Raw genomic sequence first — 15,147 nt, 5'->3', positions numbered from 1 at the left:
TATAAAATTAGCATTGGAAAATTAGTTCGATCTGATCTGCCTATAATAAAAAAAAACATCTCATCATCCTATCTTGTGCCTAAAAATAAAAAATAATAAATAAATAATTGACCGCACCACTATGTGAAATAAGAGAAATAAGAATGAGTAGCTTAAAAACTAATTAGCACATGGTTAGTGGCATTCTAGCTTTTAACTGTGTAATATTGACATGTTGTGTACGTACAGTATTTCAACAGCGGGCATTGGCTGAGTCAGATATCATTTAACTAAGCATTCATACTAATATTAATTTGCTGTGTTTCCCTCTCTTATCTTTTAAAAGCAAAAAGTTTATGAAACCTTTAAGTTAATATGCAACTGATTTAATAACCTTTGGAGAACTAAGACCTGGATGAAAGAGAAATTACACAGAAAACAGATCAATACAGATCAGTAAATCCTTTTATTCATCATATGTTGTGGAGAAAATGAGGACGATGAAGGCAGATGTGAAGATTCAGCCTAGCGAGGCAACAAGCTTTATTTTGAGGCTTACTAAAGTTACAGATTGAGCCACTCTCGGGCTCAGATCTAAAAAATCTTTGGCCAGACTATTGTCTCCATCCCTCTTTTTGGCAAACATGCTTATTTAATTTATAACACAGGAAATATTCTTCCTGGGTACAGTGTGCCAAAATTCAGCTCCATTCTTGCTTCGCTGACCTTTGACCTTTAGTATATTTTTATACTTTGCTGCTAAATGATCTAGTTTCTCATTCATCACACAAAGGTTGCACAGAGGGAAGACAAGACATCTCAACTAACTAGCAGACCAAAAGCAGAAGTGAAGGAGCAGGCGCTGTCATCCTAACTAAGTAACTATTGCTCCAGTGCATCGTCAAGCCTTATCTTTTTAGACAAACCTTTAAAAAATCCTTAAAAGAAGACTGGAGAGAAGCTGTTTTCAGCCTTTACTCCATAATTCTTTGCTCTTTGCTACACAGTCTCGGCCACTACTTTCTAACATAATGTGTGAAGAGAATGAAGAAGAAGAAGAAAAAGAAACTGCATTTGCTTTTGAAGAACTTTAAGAGAATAAGACCAGAGAGATCAGTGGTGCCACCAGTATCACAAGGCTAGCGATAGCAGCACCGGCACTGTTGCAGTAGTTGCCCTGGCAGCAGCTCAGTTCTGATCCAAGGCCCTCTGCTATCTGTGCACTTCCCTTGCTCGAGCACAAGGATTTGGAAGCACAGCCCTTCATGGTCATCTTGTTACCTCCTACGTCCACTGAAATAATGAGAATACACCTTCTAGAGTGACTGATGTGATGGACAAAGTACAATGTAGGCCTGAGAAGAATGTAGGCCTGTTACCTTCTGACGATACACAGTAGTCCTCGTTCCCCTCACAGTTTAGAGTTCCAGTGCATGTTTTTCCATCACAGCGGTAGCACTTTTTACCATTGGGATTGTTTTTCGGGGGGTCTGTAACATTGAACATATACTGTACATTGTTAATGTGTATAAGGAGGCGTTTCTTTATTTATATATCAGGTTTGCACAGCTATTCTTCTAAGGACGCTACATTAACTGTAATTCATGCGTTTATTACGTCTCGCTTAGATTACTGTAATGCTGCGGCACGTCTTCTAACTGGCGCACGTAAGAGGGAACACACGTAACGCCTCATTCCATTGGCTGCCTGTGCATTTTAGAGTTCATTTTAAATCTTTAATCTTTACATTTTATTTGTTTTTTAATCCTTAAATGGTCTTGCCCCGCCCTACCTCTCTGAGCTGCTTCATTCTTACACTCCCGCCCGGTCTCTGAGATCAGTTGATCAGCTGTTCTTGCAGATACCAAAATCTAAACAGAAGCTCAGAGGGGACTGAGCTTTTCCGGTCGCTGCACCAAGATTGTGGAACAACAGATTGTAGACACGCCCTTCACTGTCCACTCTTAAAACACATCTTAAAACCCATTTTTACTCTTTGGCTTTCGACCCAGTATGAGACGTTGGTTTTTATCTTTTTTATAGTTTTATTGTATGACTTGTGTTGTATTTAAACTTTCTACAATATTTTACTGTTTTATTGTTTGTTGTCAGGTTTATGATGTCATTTTTATATTTTATTTGTCTTATTTATCTCTGATGTACAGCACTTTGTTTCAGCTGTTGTTGTTGTTTTTTTAAAGTGCTTTATAAATAAAGTTGTATTGGAGTTGGATTGACTTCTATTCATTTGGACAGCCTAAACAAAGCATTATCTCAAACTTTAACCATAAGCAGTAAATGACTAACCTTAACCTAACCACAATTCAAATATTACCAGTTCCTCAGAAATTAGGTTCTGCCTCAATGGGAACAGGTTTTGGTCTCCATGAGAACTACTGGTCCCGACAAGGTTAGTGTTTATGAATAGTTATCAATATTAAAGTAACTTACCAGGGGCAGGTTGCTTGTTGCATAACTCAGAAGTGCAACACTTGGTGGACAGCACTGTTTTGGAGACTCCAAAGTTGATTGAGCCTTCAACACACTGTTCAGCCAAAGCACAGGTTTTCATACTGAGCTCACTAAGTTTAGAAGAACCTGCGCCAACAAAAAAAAACCAACAAATTTGTTTTAGTGTTCCACTGAAGGGCATCTTCACAACAACAATGCACCTCAAAATGCCATACCTGCGTATGAAATGACTCTCATTGCTGAACAATGAGTTGAAGATGGACAGTCCTTGGGTGTGTCTGTGCATGCTGAGAGTCCAGGTAAGCACTCATAACATTTCAAGGCAAAGGCTGATGAAACAAAAAAATAAAAAGAAAAGAACAAAATTACAGCAAACGACTGTCAGGAAAATGAGTATACAACACAGATAGGCAACAGGATAACACAAAGCCCTTTTCTGATAGGGTCCACACCCATTGCTATTTGAGCAGTGACCTTAAATGACTCATGTCATGAGCAGCTTTGTCAAAGTAAAACATTCCTTTTTTTCTATAAGAGGTATCAGATTTCTTTTAAAACAGATAAAAGAGGGGGGAAAAACACTTGCCTTTAGGGAGAAGCACTATCCCAAAGATCAGCAGGAGAAGCATTTCGTGATAGCAGGAGACAACTGACTTGTTTTCGATTTGTCATGCTTATAAGTAGTCCTTCATAGGAGGAGTGGTCTTCTCCAACATCGCACCACTCCTTCACGTTCACTTACTGCAATACTTCTGGAGTGATAAGTGAAACTGAAAGATGGTAGCTGATGATAGAGAGAGGTGAGGGGCGAAGGGTTTCGTTTTATCGTCAAAACAAAACCTTTCCATTTTAGACTGCGCAGAGGAGTTCATTCACATCAACAACAGCCGTGTCAGCTTTCCATAATGGGCACCGCCCGTTTGTTCACTCTCACTCTTTTATCTTTTTTATTAGTGTACGAAACATAGCTTCAGTAAACAACATGGTAAAAACGTACAGACAGGAGATATATACATAGAAGAAAACAAAATAAAACAAAAAAGTAGTATTATCTTCATGCTGGGGGTCAGAACTCATATGAATTCTGACTTTCTTTTTCTCAGAGTATTTGAAAGACTGTATTGCTTGAATTCTTATTAAAAGCGGTGAAGAACGAGTATTTACAATAATGAATGTGAAATTTTGACATTATGATGAAACGATGAATCTTCAGAGAGGCCACTGTCGTTTACCGGGCCTTCCTTCTTTAAATAACGGCAGGTGATGAGATAATGGTGCAGAAAAAGACTTGTATAGAACAAAGAGGACGTTATTGTTGCAAGTCAGAGTTTAAGCCGAATCCTAGAAAACTCAGCCCCTGTTTTCCCTAACCACCTGTCTTACATCATCAATTTCGTACATGTGCTCCCAGTCTTCACATCCTAGGCTGATGTTCTCGTGCTTTTTTTTACCTTTTGAACATAAATTTACAATGCATGACAACAAATTTAACAATAGCAACATGTTTGTCCCAGAAAACACCTGGATTTTCCCCATCAAATCTAGCCTCCCTTCGTTCATTCTAATTTCATATAATATATGAAATATAAGACTAAACTCAACTCATTTGGTCCTTTGCTTGCTGTCAGAGTGATGGATTCCGGACTGTTCGTCTTCCCAGCCTCATAACATGATATACAGAAATAAGAATTAGATTAGCTAATGGATGGAGGGAGGGAGGGAGGGAGGGATGTGAGTCAGATACTTCACCACACAACACATTCTTCCAAAACAACTCAAAATGGTTCATAATGTTATTATGGATAAAATCACACTATACTATATGTTATTTTTAAAATATTCACTCTGTCAAACAAGACCCTCCTGTCATCACACACATCTGGGCAATGTCAAAACAAGTAAGGAGCAGTTCCAGGGCAATCATTACAAAAAGTGCAGTTTTCTTCCATGTCTTTTTTAAATCTGTTTTTAATAATAGGCTTTAACTGAATAGATTTTGTGAATAATGTTTCCTTGACTTCATTTGTATTTAGATATCTGTTAGGAAGAGTACACCTCTGCACCGTCACCTGCTCCGCCCCTGTGTCATGATGTCACGAATGATGACTGAACAAAGTGATAAACTGCAGCATGGCACTCTCAAATAAATGATAATGGACAACGAATAAATACCTGCTTTGATGTAATATTTAAAAAAATAAAAATGTAATGCCTTAATTTATTCACATTTCCCATAAAGTTTTCATATCGTACGGTTCCCTGACGCCACATGGCCGCGCTTTGGTGTGCGCGGACACGGCGGTGACGTCACTCTGGGTAAAAAGATTTTTAATTGCTTTTTATGGCCTTTAGGAAGGTTTTACATTTATGAAACTCCGTTGATTAAAAATATAGAATATAAAGAACTGTTTTATAGGCGTCTCTCTTTGGTCGATGGGAAAATTGCTTTTGGGGCAGCATGAGTATTTTTTGTTGCAGTACCACGAGGAAAAATGTTTTCAGGGCAGAGGGGGCGGGGCTCTATCCAGTTATTATAATACATCAATGTCCCAATTGCCATAGGAATTGTTGACTCCTACTCATGCGTTTGAAGGATACATTTGTGTCACAGTGGAGGCTATCACAGAAGTCCTTGCGGGTTTTCTTTGGCATAACTTTATTAATACCAGGACGGTGGGGCCATAGTCATGATTTAATTAGATATCATTCCGAGGCTTTTTATCCAAGTCATTTCAGCTGATTCGTCATATTATTGATTTATTATTATGTTGTGGTTTAAAGAGAGGCGTCAAGACACTTAACCAGGTGTATTTGGCCTGGTCAAACCTGTTTGTTCTAATATTTCATGTCCAAAATTATCTGCTGTGAATAATCAATAATCATAGAGTCTGTTGACAGCCCTAATTGTAACAATAATAATAATAACAGTAATATTTACTCTAAATGTGTTCATAGACTTTCTGACCTGAGTGAACACAGAAAAAATACCAACGTGTATGAATGAATGCATTATGTATATGGTATATAGACTAGGTTGTATATTTTTAAACTGCTGCAATCTGATTAATAATGTGTTCACTCTTAGTGCAGAGGTAAAAAAAAAAAAAAAAAGTTGGATTGTTGCAGCCAGATTGATTTTATTTTCATTTTCTTGTCCTGTAAAAAAAACACTTGCAAGTTTACTTTGTACAGAACACACACACACAGAACAAGGAGTCATCATGCTGGGAGCTCAACTGAATTTTTGTGAATTGTAAGGTTTTAAGGTTAATTTTGCGTTATTTACTCAAGTTCCCTTGGGTTGTTTTTTTGTTTGTTTCAAAGTTATTTTCTTGGTCTCCACAGCAGCAGCCTGTTCTTCCTCCTGACCTCTTGTAGAGATACAGGACCCCCTGGACTCACATCACCAGACTGAGTCTTTTCCCTCAGGGTTTTCCAGGAACTGAATCACTTGTGGCAAAATATGTGTGTTCTGTGCAATATTTAAAAGTACTCAGCATTATCAGTGTCAACGTATTACATGTTACATGTTATTTGTTCATATTTTATCATCCTGAAGTATATATGTTCCATACGAGAATATATGCCTTTAGAATTTTACTGTGGTTCTTCTCTGCCTTGCTTGTGTGCCTGGTATTTTGATCGAGGGTGTATCTGGAATGCACCCCCAAGTGTTGCCTGAATAAGGTTAACAAGTTCAGACAAGTAGCTTCTCTGTGAGATATTATGTTTACCAACATTTCAAGTTAAATGTGAAGTTTTTTTGTCATGTACGTTCTTAAATGCCTTCACGATGGAGCTCTCGCAGACCTCTGCATTCGACCTCCAGCGAATCTAGCAAAAGCTACAGTCGCACAGAATGCTCACAAAATAACTCAACATAGGATCCCAAATGTCTATGAAAACCCTGACAAAGTTTATAAAGCTTTTAATTCTATTTGCAAGATGCAAATACTGTTTATTTGAGGCAGGTCAGCGGAAGAAATGTAACTCACTGAGGCAAACTCTGAGGTAAGAGATACTTTAGATACTACTTCTTTCAGAGTTGTTTTAAAATACATTTGCACAAATTTTTGTAAAAAGATTTGTAAAGACTTTTCATAATAGACGTTAACTGCTTTGAATACCTTCACACCGCATCCATCAGACTGAAGAAGCACACCCACTTTCATATACAGATGTAACTCTTCAATTTATCATGAAGAGGCTGTTGTACATTGTCATGTTCTTATATAATATAATCTATAATATAATCTACAAAACACGTTCTGTAGATTAAGGCAAGGTTGCCCTGCTAGTCAGCGTTTGTTGGAGGTGGTTGCCAAACTAGCAATACACCAATGTGTCTACCCAAATCCTGCCATATACAGGGAACGGAACAGGAAAGATCGAAGCCCATGTTCCTCCTCTGCAGTAGTTATTTGAATGAGCACATGATGCCAATGATCATCTTGAATGCACAGTCTAAACAGAGAGAAATTATCTGCTTAATTCACTTAATCAATTTATCACTGCACGTCTACTGTGGACTAAAAAACAGGTGTTTGTACTTGGTTTCTCCTTATAATGGCTTTTTAGTAGGGGTTCCCTGAACAAATGCTTTATTTTCTATAGGCAAAGTACAACATACAGTAAAATAGTATAAATACTATGTGACTGTAGGTACAGATACGTGTTGAGGCAGGAGAGGGATAAGGGGAGAGTCGGTCATGTTACAAAGCCAAAGGAGGGTGTGCTCTTTTCGAATAATTGTATTCATATTAAAATGTTATTGTTGTCTTGTAAAAGAATGTGGCTGTGAGTGACTTGCCCCATCCTGGCAAAGTACAACAGCCCTGTGCAATGAAAAACAGCAGTTTAAGATCCACACCCGATGTTTTCCTTTTATTTATCAGGAACTGGTAAACAATACTTTTTTTTAGTCTTGTTTCAAAGAAAATAATAAAAAAAAAGAACCCACAAGCAATATATCCATCTCAGACATGTGTGTGCCGTGAAAATTGTTGCGACATGGCAATACTGCCTTACAAAAAACGTTTTTGGACATGTACAGACAATATTTTGTCTTTTGAGCCACTGCCAAACAGCAGGCAGCCGTTACTGCTGAAGGGCAAGCATAGGTACCTTTCTCTGTGTGCGAACACTCTGCAGGATCTACAAGTCCACACAAAGTGGCATCATCCTGCATTAAGGTTGACTCTTCGTCACATATCATGCTCCTGTGTTTCACTTGGCAGCCTCTACTACCGGGACCACATTTTACTCTATGTGACGTGAAAACCGCACACAAGAGTCCGCACCACTATTGCATACAACGGCAATTCAACCGCGGTGTTAGCAGAGCAGACGGCTGTATTCTGACAGCGCTGACGACTTTTTCACTCCATCCCAGATGCGAGCTGCATAATGAAACCTGCAAAGACAGAAAACCTCGTTGGATACCAGAGATCATACTCGCAAAACAACATTGGCTGGGAATACTGGCAGTGAATGAAAAATTCTATAAATAAGGGGTGTGTATCTCCAAAACAAATGTGCTGTTACACGAGCACATCTGCTTTGAAATCTCAGTAAAATAGTTGTAATGTAGTAAAATTGTGCCTTTGCTATAAAAAATCGCCAAGATGAGAAAAGTACACAACCAAGATTTAAAGTATGAACACTTAATTTATTACTACTTTTCTATTCGTAATATGCTTCAAATGTTTCAGGGGTTACATTTTGTGTCGAGAGAGAGAGTATTAGTAATAATAATAGTGTTTTCACTGTTGTGAAAAACAAATAAGAAGGGATACCATAAAGACTAAAAAAAAAAAAACTATGCTATCGATTAGTGGTTGATAAATCAAGATAATATTAATCAATAAAAGTGCTCTGATAAGTGTGATGTTTGTAAACGTGACATTTACCAGTTCTTCTCAGTGAGGATTGTGTGTGACAGCTGGCATCTTGGCATGCTCAGTATTTGGCTGCGCAATTTTGAAACCATGGTGGAGAAAGAAGGATGTCCTCTGTACCCCGGGAGCAGGGAAAAGAGCGGGTATGTTCCTGACCCTAAACATGGTGGCATTAAATGATCAATCCGTACAAATTTACAGAAGGACAACCCAGTTTTAGATGATTAGAAGTCTCTCTAACCTGCTTTAGTCAGACCATCCTCCCCATCATTCTCCTGCACAGGAAGTAGGAACATGTTGACCTCAGGCGACAGATAATCTGCTCTCAGTCCAGGGAAGACATTGCAGTCTAGCATGGACAGTGTACCTGAAGACAAACCACATCATTAAATGAGTGTAGGTGTGACATGATTCATTGTAGAAAGAATTACAGTAAAAATAAGAGGTTTGGACTATAAATACAACTTTTAAAAATTAACACATTTCTGTCACATTCAAACAATTGTCAAATTAGTTAAGACTATATCAGCTCTTCATCACACTCTCTCATGTCTCAGTATAGCACTTTTTAGTGATTGTGTCACTCAGATGCATTCCTGCGCAGCACACAGAAAGTGATTTGCTTTGTGTAACGACAGGTGGGAACATTGCACTCAGCAGTCCGCCCCAGTGACGCAGCATACAAATGTTACATGTTTTGTGGTTATGACAACCAAACAGAGTAAGAATAATACCTACAACAACAAAAATCACAGGTTTAAATGTGAGTGGAGTATTCATATAGCTATGCACCTTTGTACTTGAGATGGGAATGGGTCATTAATTTATCCACCACTCTGTACATGTTATTCAGATTCCTTGGGCAGAAATCATCTCGTCTGGCTTTGTTTTGGAGGAACACTGGAAGAACAAGACATTTAAGAGAGACAGACTTTTAGTTTATTGTCTAGTTGGCGAGTGAGCCTGTGTTTGGTGTTTCTGTGTAACAAAGTGACCTATATGAGGATAGTACTCTGCTCCATCATCAGTGCCTGAAGAGCCCGTACTGTCATGGCTTGCAGACGGAGTGGAAGGTTTCAGCATCTCAGCAGTCTGAAGAAACCTACACAAACAGAACATTATAGTCTCCGTGTGCTAATCTGCAAACCAGGGTCAATATCCATGAGTGTATAGTAATCAATGTGGACGATAAATGATAATGGATTATTCCTGTTTATGGTTAAGTACATTCCAATGTATGAACAAAAAGGTGTATTGGTTGCTGTACATCACTAAACTTTGAAAATTGGTCATGAAAGGAGAGTGTTGTACTGGACAAGTAAAGACATTGGTAGCCATTTTCAGCAGGCCTAGACTTGGCTGCATTTGTTGTTTACAATACCAGTGGAAAGAATAACATTACTAAGATTTTGAAAAAGCAAAAGACCAATTTCCTCTCAAGATACAAGCTGAAATACTCAACATTCCAATTGGAGGAGGGGACATGCAAGTTATTGTCAGTTATTACTGAAAGCTGGCCTCTCCTTCTGTACCGAGTCACTGGGTTATTAGTATTAAACAAGTGAATCCCAAATAACAAGTACCAACCTGTAGAGGTTTAAATCGGTGAACCAGTCTTGGACCACAATGACCACGTGGCACACAGTAAACAAGAAGGCAGCAATCTGGAGAGACTGATAACTCAACAGTCATTTAAAATTAAAGTAGGACAAAGAGTGCACATTGAGAGAACACAGCTTCACACACTGCTCACTGCCCGCTCACCTGCATCTCAACATATGTGTGAGGGAGGTTGTATTCTGGAGGCAACTTCCGGTCATTGTTGATGAGGTGGTCCAGAATAGATGGGCTGAGCATCGGCTAATGAAACAAGCGAGACATTTAGACACAATTTGGCTGTTTCCGTGTTATCATTCAGTTACCAGATGGGTAAAAACTGAATGTTACTGGTAACTGGGATAAAATCTGTCAAATATACCTCCCATAAAATCAGAAAATGTAAGTCAATAATTAAATAAGCAGTTAAAAAAGTGTTTAAAAATTAGGTTTTAAAATCATGTCAAATTCAGTGGTTCACTGCCCACTGTTCTGCTTCTCTATTTCATTTCCTAATTTGCAGGAATTAAAAGCAGGTAAGACACATTTCCAGGATAAATACATGTGTTTTGAGGAAGAGAAACTGTGCACCTGCATGTGCAAACATTGAAATCACTTAGTGACTGAGAATAGCACTAACAAAATGAAAAGGCTCTGTATCCAAATTGCTTCATTCTTACCTGAGTATCCAGGAAAATGACTCTCTCTTGTGTGATGAAGAAATCAATTCCTGTGCTCTGGTTCCCTCCTCTCTCCTTGATTTCTGGAGTCTGGGCTCTAAAGACATAACTCCTGTGCAAACAAATATGCATGTTTATTCCAAGCAAAGGACACAGTTTGCCCTAAATCACCAATCAAAGTGTACCTTAATGAGTCAAAGCAAGTCACATACCTTAAAATATAGTTTTAAAGGTTTGTTTTTACTCTGAAACAACTAGAGATGAAACAATTACTCGATAAATCGATAATTAATCAATTACTAAATTAATCGTCAACTATTTTGATTAATTGGTTTGAATCTTTTTTTCATGATTAACACAAGATTTCTGATTTTTTCGGCTTCTTAAATGTGAATATGTTCTGGTTTCTTTGCTCCATATTACAAAGAAATCATTAAAAACAGAATCACTGGTTTGCGGACAAAACAAGACATTCGAGAAGGTTTGACAAACACTGATCAACATTTTCTGACATTTCATGGACCAAGCGATTAGTCAATTAATCGATTATGATAATAATCGTTAGTTGCAGCTCTAGGAACAACAATGATGAGTGTATACAGGTGAAATACACCTCAAGACTATAGAGAAGTAGGTGGGTTTGCTATATTGCCACTGTGTGGTCAGAAAGAGTACTGTTACTTTTTAGTATGCGGTTTTAAAAAACAAAATGTTAGAAGGAAAGAAAAATATAGATAGAACTGAACTATATATTAGTTCTTCTATTACTTGAATTCTGCTACTTTTGCAACACCAATCGTTTTCCAGCGGATCAATATGAATACAACAAACTGGTGCTAACAGTTTGCTCTTTACTTTACTTAAACAGAAACAAGAGCTAATTTCTGCACCTACGCAATGTATCTCGACGACAATTAAAACATTCGACTACCTAAGACTGAGATTATCTTCTTCTGTAATGATGCGTTAAGTGAAGAAAAATCTGTGCTATGGACTAAACAGTAACTTTTACTGGACTTTAATTTCAGTACCAGTTGTCCTCTTCATAAAGTCATTTGCAATTAAGACTCACAAATAAAAATGTAATAGGAAATACTGAATTTTCACCACACTATGGCCATTTCTCTCTCTGACAAATGCTTTTACTACTTGCAAAATTGATTACTGTCAAGATTTTTTTCCAGTCTCCCAATGAAGAACATAGCTCAGCTACAGCTGAGCTATTTAAAATTAGCAACCAATTTTAAAGTCATTGCACTAATTTACCCTTGCTTTCAGCATCAATTTTAAGACTGATTTATTAGTTTTTAAAGCTCTTCATGGTCTAAGCCAGCGGTGACAAACTCGTTTTAGTTCAGGGGCCACATACACTACAATTTGATCTCAAGTGGGCCAGTAATATAATGGTATAATAACCTACACAACAACAAGGACTTCCTTTGTTTTACATATAATGAAGTATCTTAAGTATCAAAACATATTATGAACAATAAAATGATGCCAACGTACAGATCCCAATGAATCTACAAAGGCCCAATTAGCCACAGGTATCTGAAACTGAAAAATATAGTATTTCACATTATGATTAGACTCTAATGGCCATACATGGCCGTACGTTTCACACCCCTGGTCTTATTTATTAGATTTGCTCATATTTATTCCTTGTATTTATATCCTGTAATGCATTTTGAGTTGTATTGCTTTGTATGTAAAGTCTTCTCAGCATCTTTTCAAATTTTATTTTTAAGATGCTATGACCAATTTTACCCTCAGTGTGTATGTGTTTTGAATAACATTACCTTTGATCTTCCTCAGGGGTGTTGGCAGATAGCAGTGACATGATCGTAGATTTCCCACTTCCCTGAAGGCCTATAACTCCCACCACCAACATATCTGTCTGGTCTCTCAGATACTGTAAGGTATCACAACGAAAAGCAACTCTGTTTGAGTAATGGTGCCGTACATGGAAAATGTGTTAAAATATTTAAAACAATGGCTCCTCCATAATCAAACATTTACTCACCTCCATAGCACTGTCACACCAGTTCATCTGATCGTCAACAAGTTTAATGCTGTGCTTCATCTTCTCTGGAGGAAGAAGCTTAGACTGTCCAACCATGGCTGGAAGTCATGTATAGAAAATAAAGTTGTCATTTACAACACAGTTTCAATTGTTTTGTTTTTTTTCTCCATTAATTTAAATCCACAATTACTCACGATCCACAGCACTGCTAGATGCGGAGGCACCCATTCCTCGGTTTTGGATCTGGTACACAGGCTGTGTAGGTCGCTGTCCTTCTCGCTCCATCTTAGAGGGCCCAGGACCAGAGGGCTGAGCTGCTGCCTCTGGAGGTGTCCCAGTCTTCCCTGTATCATCCCTGGCTTTCATCAGCATGATGGGCTTCTCCAAGACTGGAGCTCCACTGACAGGTGCATTCTGTGATGGCTTGGCCTGGAAAAGAACAAGTCCATTGATCTCAGGAACTGAGGTAAAGGGACTTAATAAATACATGTTGTAACTTGTTGTGGTGCTGTGGATAATGATATATTGTTAAAAAATTGCCTTATAAGAATCTGCCAAAGAAATATATTGAGATCAAACTGCTGCCAAGTTTTGTGGGCAAATTCAAAAAATATAACATTTTATTTCATTTACTGCAGGCACACTAATATATATTCCTATTCCGCAAGTAAAATGCTACTAAAGTAAATCTGAATGTCCAAATGTCATGTAAAGCAGAATTGTGTTCAATAAAGAGATCTACAAAAGATTTTAAAATATGGCACAACCCAACTTACCCTTTCCCCTGGAGGCTTTGCAAGAATGATGGGGGTTTTCTGAATGAGTGGACCAGGCGGATCCTCACTCCCATCCTGAACAGATACACAAAGTTATAGTTACAACTCAAATGTAGAATTTCACACCATAAAATAGCAGAATAACTCACATTGGGTCTTAACATGTTATTTAAGACTGCTATACTCTCTGTGCACTTGACAACGTCCCCTCCTGCCCCAACTCCTTTAGGAAAAACTGTTTTTTCCTCATATAAAAAAAAGGCATGGACTCCAGAATTAGGTAATTGTTTCATGGCAGAGTTGTTTCTTCTTCAACAGCAACATTTCACTCGAGTATATAGTAACATTGTGGGGGGAAAGATGTGTTGTGTGTAGATGTAAAATGCTCTTTCTATAAAACACACAATGAAACTTTCCTATATTCTGGTCTTGTGACTTTAAAAATAAAGTCAGTCAGTCAGTCATCATCTAACCGCTTTATCCTCCACCAGAGGGTCGCGGGGGGTGCTGTGCCAATCTCAGCTACATCGGACGATAGGCGGGGTACACCCTGGCCTGGACAGTTCGCCAGTCCATCGCAGGGCCACACAACTAGAGACAAACAACCATTCACGCTCACACTCACTCCTACGGTCAATTTAGAGTGTCCAATTTACCTAATCCCCACATTGCATGTTTTTGGACTGTGGGAGGAAGCCGGAGAACCCGGAGAGAACCCACGTATGGAATCTGAATCTGTATGATTTTGTCCTTTGTCCATTTTAAATGTAATTCTGTTTCTTGCCTAATTCCATACATGTTCATTGACAATTCACTTGTTCTCATTTGGGAATTTAGCAGTATTTTATAAATTTCTTCTGACTGAAACAAAAGTCACTTAAAAACAAAAAGCAATGAATGTATGCCATATGTTTGGTATTTTTAAGGTATGGCTTTTCTCCTTTTTCTATATTTCCTGAACTGTGATTTTTTTCCCCCTAAACTATGTTGGTATTAACTTATTGTTTAATGGAAATGAACCATTAAGAGTTAAAGCTGCAGCAGCCGTCAAAACGACACCGAATACATACAGTGGTTTGCATTTACCCTCCGTTCTCTCGGTTGATATTCTCGATCCCGGCTGGGACCAGACAGGTTTTGCCCCGGGAGTCCAACATCTCGGTCTCCCCGGCGCCGCCTCCTCCTGCGTCCCTGCCCATACATCCCAGGCTGGCTGTGGCCGGACTCGGACATGTCCCCACTCTAATAAACCACTGAGTCACAATAGCACAGCTGATGACAACAGGGAGTTAGCAAAAGCTTAAGACCCCAGCACACGCAGAGTCGAGTTCAAGATTACTTAAAATATCCAACCAACACAAAATCTGCTCTCAGCCAAGAGTCCTGAATCAATATTCTACTTCGTGTTTATCCATAATGATAACATCCTTGTGCTTCATCCTCACGTCGCTGAGCCTGTCTGCTAATGTTCCCCGTTGGTGCGCTTGTTTCATGACAGTGAAGCTCCACCGTCGGTGCGGTTCCCCAATGTCAACAAGCTGGAATAATCTCCACCCGCCTGAAAAAACGCCTGCATTCAATCGAACGATCTCGTTCGTCTAGTAAATGAAGTCGTTAAGAAACATCATAGTCCACACTTGGTTCTGACACTTCAAGGACCAATTAAACTGTGAAAATTTAGCAATGTATGGGCGATAATAGCAACACGAGATGTAAGCTTTCTT

The 15,147-nt window shown here is 38.5% G+C and overlaps 2 protein-coding genes across 3 annotated transcripts; both read right to left on the bottom strand.

Moving 5' to 3' along the window:
* Window positions 1–426: 426 nt before the first annotated feature.
* On the bottom strand, window positions 427–3,192 carry LOC122774576 (urokinase plasminogen activator surface receptor-like). Its single transcript, XM_044033982.1, has 5 exons — window positions 3,038–3,192; window positions 2,667–2,780; window positions 2,431–2,577; window positions 1,359–1,469; window positions 427–1,272 (listed from the first exon to the last, which is right to left on the bottom strand). Exons 1-5 carry the CDS (start codon window positions 3,078–3,080, stop codon window positions 1,070–1,072), a joined length of 618 nt encoding a protein of 205 aa, XP_043889917.1. The 5' UTR covers window positions 3,081–3,192; the 3' UTR covers window positions 427–1,069.
* A 3,179-nt stretch (window positions 3,193–6,371) lies between these two features.
* On the bottom strand, window positions 6,372–14,923 carry smg9 (SMG9 nonsense mediated mRNA decay factor). Of its 2 annotated transcripts, none has more exons than XM_044033953.1 (13): window positions 14,510–14,923; window positions 13,424–13,498; window positions 12,842–13,076; window positions 12,648–12,745; window positions 12,424–12,536; window positions 10,625–10,736; window positions 10,113–10,208; window positions 9,936–10,012; window positions 9,344–9,450; window positions 9,141–9,248; window positions 8,590–8,715; window positions 8,361–8,505; window positions 6,372–7,864 (listed from the first exon to the last, which is right to left on the bottom strand). In XM_044033953.1, the coding sequence occupies exons 1-13, from the start codon at window positions 14,654–14,656 to the stop codon at window positions 7,786–7,788; spliced, it is 1,518 nt and encodes a 505-aa protein (XP_043889888.1). In that variant the 5' UTR covers window positions 14,657–14,923; the 3' UTR covers window positions 6,372–7,785. The 2 variants fall into 2 exon arrangements, with proteins under 2 accessions (XP_043889888.1, XP_043889887.1); XM_044033952.1 differs by having other exon boundaries at window positions 9,936–10,021; window positions 14,510–14,922.
* Between the last annotated feature and the right edge of the window lie 224 nt (window positions 14,924–15,147).

The sequence above is a fragment of the Solea senegalensis genome, linkage group LG9 (assembly GCF_019176455.1).
Source record: "Solea senegalensis isolate Sse05_10M linkage group LG9, IFAPA_SoseM_1, whole genome shotgun sequence".
Lineage (NCBI taxonomy): Eukaryota > Metazoa > Chordata > Actinopteri > Pleuronectiformes > Soleidae > Solea > Solea senegalensis.
Note: the sequence above shows the minus strand (reverse complement) of the source record. Positions and strands in the feature narration are given on the sequence as shown.